Genomic DNA, 12,292 nt, shown 5'->3' on the forward strand with positions numbered 1-12,292 from the left:
AATTAGTTGGGGGAGATTACCAAAAAAAAAAAAAACACGAATTTAAGGCAGTCGTGGTTTTTGAGGAGGCTGGACTGCTATGAATTCATCATACCGATCTTTAGAAACCTAAGCAAGGTGATCTATTGCAACTGGGCTGATTTAAGAAAACTTGATTTTGTTAGGTCCAAATCGACCAAGTTGTCATCGCAAAGAACTTCGAGTTCTTATTCTTCTGCATAACACAAGGTCTTTAAAATCTAAAAACTGAGTGGATTGGCAAAAATCCCATGACTCATAATCGATTCACACTGCCTCTAGCTCAGGGCAAAAGCAGAGAGCATGCAAAGGTGTCTACGTGGCTGCACAACAACAATCACATATTTTTGGATATCAAGAATGGTTCTGCATAAATGGGTTTAGACGTTGAGTAAGCACTTCTGTTGAGGTTGACTGTATGTCTACCAAAATGGCCGCTAAGATTATTCTCATTTGAAGGGAAAAAAAAAAAAAAACATTTTGTATCATCAAAAATCATTTTATTTATTTTATATTACCACTTTAACAGCATACTTTACTTCTATTATTTACTATGTATTCCATTATATTAAAATAATATATTTTTTACCCACAGCAATACTAGCAACAATAGCAAACAGCAAAAAAGAGAATAAAAAAAAACAATAAAAGCCAAATGCATGTCGCTATTGTATCAAAGCAACCGCATTAGTAGTTGCAAAATCTCGTATAATACAAAAAGTGCATCATTTTACACATTTTAACAAAAAAAATGCCCACATCAATTAGTGTAAAAGTGTGCAAATATGCACCACTGCTATAGTAACCATGCATATATACACGGTTACTATAGCTCTTCCATTTAATATTTTAGTATTTGTTTTTCTCTCCTCTCTATACCTCTGACTCTCACCTCACTCTATTTTTCTCATTTAATCAGATCAACTCTCTCGCCAACCCAAACCCCATCGCCAATCTGTTGTGGCTGATTTGGGGTTGCTGGGTTTGTTTTTGTGTTATGGCCTATGGGGGAGGTTGGTATTGGCGGTGTGGCCTATTAGGTTTTTTTTTTTTTTTTTTTTGGTTGAGCTTAAGGCTACAATGATAGTGATTATGAGTGTGGGTTAGTGGTATCGGTGATTGTGGGTGTGGGTCGGTGGGTTGTGTGGTTTCCAATTAGGTTGTGGTGGGCAATTATTTATGATCGGCTTGTTCTTTAGGCCTTTTTTACTGGTTTTTTTTTTTTTTTTGGATGCTGGTGTCGACCTTGTTGCAGAGTGGGGGGCCGAAGGCGTCGATCTTGATAAGTGGGTTTTGATCCATTTTTTATTCTTTGTTTGATTAGTGGGTTTTGGGATTTCATATGGTTGGGTTGAATGAATTTTTGGATTTCATATGGCTGGGTTGATGATGGTGGTTGCTTGATGGTGGTGGCTGCGTGGGTTTTGTTGGGTCTGTGAGAGAAATGACAATGTTAAATAAATGAATATTTTATTGAATAAATGTGTAGAATAGATAAATTGATGTAGGTATTTTGTAAAAGTAGGTGTATAAAATAGAAAAAGTAGGTTTTTTCTTACAAGATAGATGAAAATTTTGCACTAATTGACGCAGTTGATCTCATGTATACAAGATGACACTATGGCAAGTTGTAAAACTCAAATGCAAAATGCTTCACAGGATGGAACTTGTTTTTTGTGCTTTTATGTAGTTAGTGTTATGCATTTTGTATTTTTAAAGGCTTTGCATCACCCAATAGAAATGCTCTCAAATTTGTTTAGCCTTTTGAGATTGTTTGGTTTTGGATGTATTGTTTCGTGATGTACTGTGTTGTCCTCTACTTGTCTTTTCTCTTCTTTATTGAATATATTCTTTTGCAGTAAAAGCAACAAAAAATATTATTTTAATTTTAGGAATTATAAATGGTGATTTTTGTACGATGATCTATAAATTCAAATACAAAATGAGTGTATAATAATATTAAAAAAAAAAAAAAAAAAAGGGAGTCATTAATCTCACTTAGATTAAGTTGACAAATATATCTTTTGGCAAAACTGTTCATCAATTTATATACATATTTTTCTAAAGGAAATACAATAAACACTATCCACATAAATGTCTGGACCAGATAAAAAATAAAAATAAAAATTCAATGCTTTGATCATTTATTTTGAATCACAAGTTTCTTGGTGGGGTTCTCTACTTTTGGAGCTTACCTGCTAGCTTTATTGTGGGGCTTTCCTTTACATTTAACATACTTTTATGATCGTGGTTGAGTTGAACTTTTTTATAGCATAAGGTTGATCATTTTTCCTGTACATCATGATCATGTTTTGCTTGTTTCTCCGTGGCATCTTGGACTTCTTGCACTTTTGGAAATAGCGAGGCATCTTAGGACCACTCCCATGACTTTGCTTAAAGTCATTGCTGTCCAATATCAGTCCACATCATAATGGGGTTATCTACTTTTTATAAGATTTGATGAATCTGGTGCCCCCTGTTCTTTAACAAAAGAACAACAAAGTCAAGAAATCTGAGGAATTTTTTTTTTTCAGACTCTGTCTTTATTATGTTTGTTGATTAGCACCAGTCAACTCAGATGGAGAGAGGGTTTGAAAAGCTGAAGGTACCCTCGATTAAAATGTGTAGGGATAAATATTAATAGTAACACACCAGAGAGGAGGACCATCTTTATATTGGTTGCAATATCTTGGAAAGATATCTTTGGTGATTGCTTATCTGCATATTGAATCTTCCACCTTCCAATCTTTAAAAAGACCACATCTCACGGATGAAATCAGAGAGTACCAAATTGAATTCTTTACTTGATTTATTAATAGCCTTGTGATTTTTTAAATTTTTTCTAAACAAGGTTTTGAGAGACCGAAGAGATAGTATAACTCCACCTCGGGACCACTCGAACTTTAGTCCATACACTCCTCGAAACTTAAAGAAGTACCAACTCGCCTAACGTGGACGATAATAACAAGAGGAAGTAGTTGTGCTCAAATTTTTTGCGTTAGGTGATATCCTTATATGTTATATTAACTACTTAATAAAGACTCCCTAAGGTGTTATTGTTATCTCTCCAATAGAATATATTCTTGAAAAGTGCTTCAAAAAACATATTTTCGACAAAGTAAAGAAATTTATCCAAAAAAATCATGAGAGAGAGAGAGAGAGAGAGATATGGAAGAGTGCACTTTCTTACTATCACTTTTGGCGTTGGAAGAGTGCACTTTCTTGCTATCCCTTCTAAAGTTTCTTGTGGAATTTTCATTGCTCTTCGTCATTTTAACAGTAAATTTGGTTTCCTAGCTATGGGGAATTTTTTGTTGGTTTTGGAATCTAGAGCGGTCAAAAATCTTCCTAGTCCAGGGTTTGAGGGATATTGATTGGCTTTCACCAAACAAAATCATCAATTGCTTTGACTGAATAAAATTATCGATTGCTTGAACTAACCAGTACAAGACCAGCCTTGATGAACTTGGGTTTAAAATAAAATGTTCCCAGTTAGGTTGGTCACTCATATTTAAAAAAAGATAAGCATCTCAAGGAAGTCCAAACTTATTACAAATGCATTTATTAATCATCAATTTCACATAAAATGCTTCGATATAAGGGTAACCACCTAAAACCTTGGGGACAATACTCTAAACTCATGAGTCATGACCCCTTAGCAGACTTGAAGGGATGGTGGGTTGTTAGAAATTCCCCATCCTATGGGGAAGTGTTTACTAACTCCACCAACAAGAGCTCATAAATATACCCTCCTAAATCTTGAAGTTGTATTCTTTTCCTAACTACAATTGTCGGTGTATAATTTTTCCTTCTAAGTCTACTCAATTCCGATACTAATTTAACCTTTAGAAGGGCTTATGAGTTATGACCAACCCCACAAGTTGGTCCTTAGCATATTAAGTAGGTTTCTTATTTCCTGTAGGTCTTACACCACTAGAGATTGTTCATTGTTCTATTAATTATTAATTATCAATTTTGTTCCGCTAGAGCCCTTGTTATGGTTCCTCTTATTCAAATCTACTCGTTTACAATTGCCATCACTTGTGAAAATCACAAAGCATAAGATCTAGCTAGGCATTGTCAAGGCAACCTGGTTCAACAAAAACACTCCTTGGGAATGATCTATAAGACATCTACAAAGAAGACTCAATAATCGAAGCGTTTGGGGGACCTCTTTCACTATAATGAAATCGTGGACTGACCATGCCAAGGGTTCAACAAGCATTGATGCCAAATGTTCTACCCCAAAGTTCACCAACTCAATGAGTCTCGAAGGGGGTGACACGTGTAGTCTTTGGAATTTGGATCCCCCATTGTAGTGGAAGACGAAGACTACAACTTCTACCTTTGGAGCAAGGGGAGTGTCCCTGAACAAAGGGACAAACTCAAATGACCCAACCTCGACCTATGAGTGAGCGATAGTCGATCTTAGGTAGTCGGTCCAGAGGCTCTAGGATGTTGTATGGGAGGAAAAGAGAAACCCTTCTTACCCTAAATTGCAAACCAAGAAATCACACTCCCCAATATCCCTTGGGGACATAAGTGGGGGCCAAGTCGTCACAAGCAAGACAAGTTAAGAGATTTCCTTAACCAAACTCCAAGAAGCAATAAATCAAGAGAAGGAAAACAATATTATATCCTCATAATCCAAAGGATGGCATGCCCTATAAGCACTCAAGGAATGATGAATGAAGGTATGCATGCCCTAAGGAAGAATGAAGAGTCCCCAAAAAGTAAAGATGAATTCATAACGCCATTTGGAAGGCATTCCATCAAATCTTGAAATTGTAATTTTCGGTCAAGATAGAGAAGGCAAACTTAGCATATAAGTTTTAAACTCTTAGGCAGGGCTGGCTCAACAATTTTGGGGGTCTTAGGCGAAAATTTGAAGTGGATTTTTTTAAAACTTTAAAGTCTAAACCTGCAAAAATAAAATATAATTTGTTATATGGTTCAATAAATTAGTATCACTATAATACAAATGAGTTGATATAATATACATCAAATTATTAATTGATGTGATAATTTATAATAATTGATAAAGTAAGAGTTTGCATTAAAAAAAAAAAGTGATAATTTATTAATTAGTGTGAGGCCGTGTTGGGGCCAACTTAACTTAGGTCTTGTGATGTATTGGGGTTTGTGGAGCACTGTGCAGTCTTGTCTTATCAAGTTGTGTGCACTGTTATTGTGCAGTATTTTGCATTTTAAGATACAATGTGGTCTTTTTAATGCATTTTATTGACCAATAAAAGTACTTAATTTTTTTTTTTGTAATTAAAATATATAGATAAATATTATATATATATATATATATATATATATATATATATATTTACAAGTGGGTGCTTTTTTTTATTTGGGGGCTTTAGGCGATTGTATCAATTGCATCTGTTGTTCAGCTAGCCCTACTCTTAGGCTTATCCTTTATAATAGAGGAAATGACTTAGTTGGGTATATAAGCCATTATTTTTAAATAATGGCCTTGTATTATTAGCATAATGCACTGATATGTTGAATGTTTCCTCTTAGCCTCAGATTTGTGGCATTGTAATGGTTCGATCAACTAGTGCACAACTCTATTCACTTTTAAGAAATGATGGTTGACTCATTTGTTGCTTAGTTCATAACCAACAATCGATGAACAAATGAAGTGGACATCCTCTCATATCTATATGTTTGGTGTCAATTGAAACCCTAAAGGTTTGCGTCACTCGTGTCTATTTGTGTCCCACGTTTTTTTTTTTTTTTTTTTTTTGTTAGTTTTTAGCTTTTGTGCACAATTTTTTAAAACCTTATTCTTTTTTTTCTGTATATTTTAGCACGCCTTTAACAAAAAAAAAAAAAAACAAACAACAAAAAACTAAATAAACTAATATGAAACGCACATGCCATAGGGAGACTTACAATAAAGTGGACAACTTTGGTGAAGTCTTTATCATGCGAAACTTAGGCAGTCCCCCCACTAAACAACCAATCGAAGACATGCAAGACCTACTGGCTCACAAGAAAATCTACAAGTCTCCCAAGTTTCTTTAGCCTTCAGCTAGGACCAAGAAGAAGGGGCCCATAAGGAAATCATACACTTTCAAGGGCTTCCTAACTGGGCTTTAGAATACAGGGTTGGCCCTTTTTAGTTTCCTCATTACATACAGTTTCCACAGCACAGCTGCGACGTCGTTTCGACAAAGTTTAAACCATTTTACAGAGAGAAAAAAATAGCAGCAGAAGAAAATGGAGGAAGACAAAGCCGCGGCGTACTACGACGAGCTGAGTCGCAAAGGCCAAGGCGCCGCCAGGTTCAAACAAGGCCTCGGCTTTTCCTCCTCCTCTTCTGCCTCAGAGTCCAAAGCTCCGCCGTCGAGAGGCTCGGCTTTGCCTTCTGCTTCCTCTTTCCTCAGCTCCTTCGTCAGAGCCTCCAGCCCCTCCAAGGTCTCCGAGCTCGAAAAGCAAGCTCAGCTCGAATCCATTCAAAACAAGCTCAAGAAGAAACCCACCTCAGATAAACAAGAAAAACACTCTAGGGCTTCTGAGAAAACCGACAGAGATAGAGACAGAGACAGAGATAGAGATAGAGATAGGCATTCGAGGAGGCGAAGTAGGAGCAGAGAGAGACACAGAGATAGAGACAGAGACAGAGACAGGGATAGGGACAGGGACAGGGACAGAGAGAGGAAGAGGAGAAGGAGCGTGTCGCCGCGAGAGAGGAGGAGGTCGGAGAAGAGTAGAAGCGAAGATAAAGATAGGGATAGAGTTGATTTTTCTAAGTTGATTGAAGGCTATGACAAAATGGTAATGTTTCTGAATTCAACGCTTGCTTGCTAGCTGAAATTTCTGATTTTGTTCAAGTTTCTTGTATTTATGATTCATATGCATTGTAGAATACTTATTTATGGGTGTCTATGTGGTTCTATAAGCTGTTGCAAAACGGTGTTTTTAAGTTTAAAATGAGTAGAGTTTTGGGTTTTAAAAACGCTCTTTTGGACTCTCAAAACGCCTAACCTGTATGATTGATTGTAGAGAGAATTTGAACCATTGACAAATAGAGATGTATGATGAAAAATATATGTTTCTCTCTTTGTGTTGTAAACAGACACCAGCTGAAAGAGTCAAAGCCAAGATGAAACTTCAGCTTGCTGAAACTGGTAACTAACTTATCTAAGATGCTACATTAGTATTGTATTTGTTTCTTTCTTAAGAATTTAGGTGTTGGGTTATTGTTTTAGTAAATGAATGCTGGTATCTGTTTTATTAATCTATGTAAAAGAATTATGGTTTGTGTAAAATGTACATGAACTGCGATAGATGGGTTTCACTTGCGAGGTAACCTAGTGCGCATGAGTTAAACCAGATGAATTTGGTGGGCTTTGAAAGTACTTGTTGATGGTCGAAGTTTACGTTTGGAGCAAGTTAGGTGGTATATAGAGTCATATGCATATGCTCACAAACATGCTACTTTGTTGAACATAAGTTAAAGTTGAGAAAATTTGCCATCTATGTAGATTCTTCTAATAAGTTTCCATCTTTAGTGAACATTAGTCTTTTTTTAAGCTCAGTCATTTCTTCTTGCGTTGAGAATGTTGAAGTGAACTTGATAAAATAATATAATCTAAGAGGCAGCAATTCTGTTTGATGAGAAGATGACCTACTAATTGTGTGTGGAACTGCGTTTATACCAGTGTTATTGCCAAAATAAATAAACAAAAATAAACAGGATAGCATGATTCTTTGAAGTTGAAAGCACCCATTCTTGCAATCTCCCCCATTATCGTATCTTATGAATTTGAGACATTTGGAAAGATGTTGAAGTTGCCAATACTCTTGGAATTTGATAATCAGAATAATGTAATTGCAGTAGTTATAAAATTTTCTAATAATGATTTATAATATCCCATGATAGTTATTTGTCAACAGTTTATCAAAGTGCGCTCTTAATTTGTCCATTTAATAAGGGAAACTATTAAAGCATTGTGACAGGACTTCAATTTGAGAATAAAATGGGATTTTAGTACTTTAGTTGTTCTTGATTGTCAAACCTACTCTTTCTTAGTGGCCACGTCTGTGGAAGAGTACTGAGTGGTGTGCTTCTTCAACTTTTGCACATGATGTTATTGCTCTTCCTTGTGATCCTTTTGCTTTGTTGGTTGTGAAGTGACAATGCATGCTTTATTTAAGGAAGACCTTGTGGGGGCTGAAGTTTTATTTGAAAATGAAGTTTTTGTAAGTCCACATGGAAGATTTTACTCTTAATAGGGTTCAAACCCAGATGAAGTTCTGACAATCTGTCAATAGAATTGATGAATCTTAACTTTAAAGTATGATGAACTCATACATATTGAGTTATCGGCTTATTGTTTTTTAAAGGGTTTGGTCCTTATCACTTGGTAATTATCTATGATGTTTTTTTAAAATTAATTTAACTTTGAAGCAGTATGAACAGATTGCCCATGTTCTTATTTCTAATTATAGCTATGAAACCAAAAGGACAACCTTTAAAGGAAATGTCTTCTTTTGTTTCAAAATAACTAGATTTTATAAACAACAGCATTTAAATTAAATTAAAAAAATTAAAGGTAAACTTTTGAGGCTACTACTGGACCATATCATAATGCTTCCCTCTGGGTGAGGGGGACCTGTAAAAGACAGAAAAGAATAGTAGTTAAACTTCTGTGTATGGTTGCTAGTTAAACATCTTTCATTCCTATTAACATGGAAGCCACCTCCCTATAGAGCTCCTTTCTCTTTCTCTCAGAGCGAGGGGGACCTGTACAAAACAGAAAATTGTAGTTAAAATTCTTTGTGTGGTTGCTAGTTAACCATCTTTCATTCCTATTATAGTATTATTAAAATGTCACTTTTATATGCAGCTGAAAAGGATGAAACAAAGGGCATGGGCTCAGGTTGGGAACGGTTTGAATTCAACAAAGATGCTCCACTTGATGACGAGGAGATTGAAGGTCAACAATCTATACCCATAACAATGACTTTTGAATTTGTACTATAGAATATAGATAATGTTGGCCATACATGTCTCTTGGTTTATTATTTGCATATCATTGCCATTAAACTTTGATTATACAATATTGCTCTTATCCCATCTATGGAGTCATTAAGCTGCCACCTGTTACTGGTTGCTAGTTTTCTCCTGCATTCCTATACTTTTTGTCTGATCCAATATTGAAAGATGTTAGCTTGGGTGTCTCCTTGCAACATAATCTATGGATTTCCAAATGTCAACAGAGATTCCATTTTATATTGTGCATCACATGCAGTTCAGTGTTAGTTCTGCTTGTGTGATTGAGGTGCAATTCACATGCAGCTTAATTTTAATTACTGTAAATTTTACTCTCTTGTAATATTGAGACATTATTAAGGACTTTTCTGGCGTAAAAGATATCATTGAAAATGCACAAAGTTCTAACAAGTATGACTAATTTTTTTCCAAATTTAGTAAGAAATCTAAGCTCAGAGCCTAGTGGCACTGGCAGCTACTGTTTTTGTGGTTATATTGAAAAACAGAAAGGAAAAATAAGGGCAAGGTTGGGGTACTCTGTTCTTCTGTAAATTCATTCATTGCAGGAAAATAGGGCTCACTCTTAAGGAATTTGCTATTTTGGCTATCTTATTGCCACTTTTGAGAAGCAAGTTAAATGATCATTTTGTTTTGCTCTATTATTCACTTAGAGATAGGGCTAGCTCCACAGATTTGGAAGTGACACTTTCATTCTATAAATGGACTTTATTGCAAAACAGAATTATAGGTCCTCTACAAACCATAGGTCTTTGCCCCTTTACCTTCTCTCCCTGTGTCCTGCCTTCCCCAAGAAATACCTCCTTTTTTTACCCCAAATAGTTTGTCTGCTGCAATGTTCCGATTGATCTAACTTATTATCATCTGACTGGTGCAATATTCTGCTCACAGAATTTCTCCCTCTTTGTGCCATATGTTGGATTTAAATTACAAGGTCATAATATGAGCCCAACAATTGATTGAGGGGATAGATTCAATGTAGAGACATCTCAGGTGTTTGGGGTATCCCGTAAATTGAAAGACAACATTATGCCATGATAATCTCTTATGAACTGTGCATGAGATAAGCAAAGAACTGATGGTAGAAAAAAAAATTGTTTACCATGTCTGCAGCTGCAGAAGATGATAAAGCATTAGTCAAGCACATTGGCCAGAGCTTTCGCTTTTCTGCAGTGGAGGTATTATGGCCCATCTTTTCTGCTATCTGTTACTCATGATAGTTTCCATTTGATAATCATGCATGTTAGTTGTGACAATTTGGTTCTCATGATGTGAGAGAGAGTTTCTTGTTTCCAATTGTAATTTAGCTATTGTGATTTTTAAGACAAGAAGAGAGGAACAAATTAAAGCTGCTCATGATGAGGCCATGTTTGGAGCATCATCAATTCTGCCTTCCATTAGTACAGAGAGTGAGCCTGAAATGGAGGACAACAAAGAGGAAAATGGCCCTGTTACAAGCCTCTTAAGTGATAAAGTAAGTAATTTCACCTGCTTTTGGGGAGAGAGGTAGTTTGGGATTGCTTGTTCATGATTTATGTTATCATTACCATGGTTTTAGGTACTAGCAAAGCAACAAGGATCTTGGCGTGACCGTGCTCGTAAAGTGTAGGATAGATCAACAAGCTGATCGGCAGCATCAGCGACTAACCAAAAGAGTCTCATGTAAGTATTTCATCAATCATGCGAGAGGCGTATGCCATGCATGTATGTTGAAGTTAATTGGAAGAAACCTATGCCTCTGAATGAATCTGTGCATGACCGAGTATGTTATTGTTGCTACTTGTTGGCGTTGTACAGTTAAGCTTGATGGTGAAAAGATTCTGATATCATCCAAATTTTGGGGGTATGAAAGAGGAAAAGTCCATGTTTCTTTGTAACAAATTTGTGAGAAGTAGGAGCTTTTTTGCATATTTTGTTTGAATTGTGATCATCGCTACATACTGCTCGTTTTTTTTTGCCCCCACTCCGCCCATGCTGCTTGACAAACCTTTCCGGAGACAATTGGCAAATAATTGTGCTATATTCTGTTACTCCCATACCATTTCCTCTCAAAATCAGAACGACCATTAGTTGATCCATTGATTCTTTTGTGACTGAAATTTGTTGCAAGTGACTACTGCAAGATGCATGTGAATCCAAATGATAAACTCATATGGTAAGGTTGATGGGCAGTGAACTCCTTTTTTACAGAGTTGTAAACTAAGCAAAGCATAAGTAATGGCCATGATACCTGAAGCCATCGTGCTGTGTGGTTGACACCAATTGCAGACACACAAATTCGCATCGTGTCTTTGTCATTGACATCATTTTCTCTTGAATTCATAGATAACGTCAGTTTTACATAAATTTATAGTGGAAAAAAAAATTGTGAATGTGGGTAGGTGTTAGTCAAGCAATTTTCAAGTATATGTAAAGTAAAATGTTTGTTTTGATCTTATACATTTGCAACATGTTTAATTAACTATTTCTCTTTTTAACACTGTTGATTGTTGCTCTACTAGTTGGCATTTCTTGATGTTCCAATAGAGTTATTCAAAATTTAAATCCTTCATTCTTCAAGTATCAAATTATCATGACAGGGTGGGAAAAAAAAAACACCATTGACCCTTTCTTTTATGGTTGTTCATCAGTCACTTGTATGCTTTTACAGCAGTAGCCTAAATTATTTAGTCTACTAGTAATTATCAACGACAGGCGTTAACAAATAGTCAAATACTATGTTCTCCTATTACGCATGCCACTAACAAATACTATGTTCTCCTATTGCACATACCAGTGGGCGCTAGGCTAATAGCAATGGACCTCTTAAAAAAAGAAGGTATATTCCATTACCATATCCTAAGGTTTAATATTGCTTGAGATTTAGTCTAATGCTTAGGTCTATTCTAATACTAATTATGTCTAAGACATTTTAAAACTTACTAATTTGGTCTTTAAATCAAACTTGGTCCTTAAGAAAGTTGAGAAAAATGGCTAGCGGGTCTAGTTAGGTTTAGGGACCAAATTAGTTAGTTATGAAATATCTTGGACATGGTTGGCACTAGCCTAAATTTGAGGGTATGTTAATGAAATTCACCCCAAAAAAAAAGTAGTAATAGAACTAAGAATTTGCATCAACATAGGCAAAAATTCTTGTATGTCTTAGCATAAAAACTTTCTTTTATATTTTACATTTACTTTTCAAAAGAACTCAAATCAAATTATTTATTTTACACTACATTTCATTAAAATATCAAATTTTCT

The 12,292-nt window shown here is 35.6% G+C and overlaps 1 protein-coding gene across 2 annotated transcripts; it reads left to right on the top strand.

Moving 5' to 3' along the window:
• The first annotated feature begins 6,083 nt into the window (after positions 1-6,083).
• Positions 6,084-11,549, top strand: LOC126702481 (uncharacterized). 2 transcript variants are annotated; one of them, XR_007647761.1, is made up of 7 exons: positions 6,084-6,810; positions 7,112-7,163; positions 8,886-8,975; positions 10,163-10,227; positions 10,374-10,523; positions 10,608-10,711; positions 11,240-11,549. XR_007647761.1 is itself a non-coding variant. In XM_050401182.1 (6 exons), exons 1-6 carry the CDS (start codon positions 6,253-6,255, stop codon positions 10,656-10,658), a joined length of 966 nt encoding a protein of 321 aa, XP_050257139.1. In that variant the 5' UTR covers positions 6,086-6,252; the 3' UTR covers positions 10,659-11,085. The 2 variants fall into 2 exon arrangements, 1 of the variants encoding a protein (XP_050257139.1); XM_050401182.1 differs by lacking the exon at positions 11,240-11,549 and having other exon boundaries at positions 6,086-6,810; positions 10,608-11,085.
• Positions 11,550-12,292: the final 743 nt, after the last annotated feature.

This window comes from Quercus robur, chromosome 10 (genome assembly GCF_932294415.1).
Source record: "Quercus robur chromosome 10, dhQueRobu3.1, whole genome shotgun sequence".
Taxonomy (NCBI): Eukaryota; Viridiplantae; Streptophyta; class Magnoliopsida; order Fagales; family Fagaceae; genus Quercus; species Quercus robur.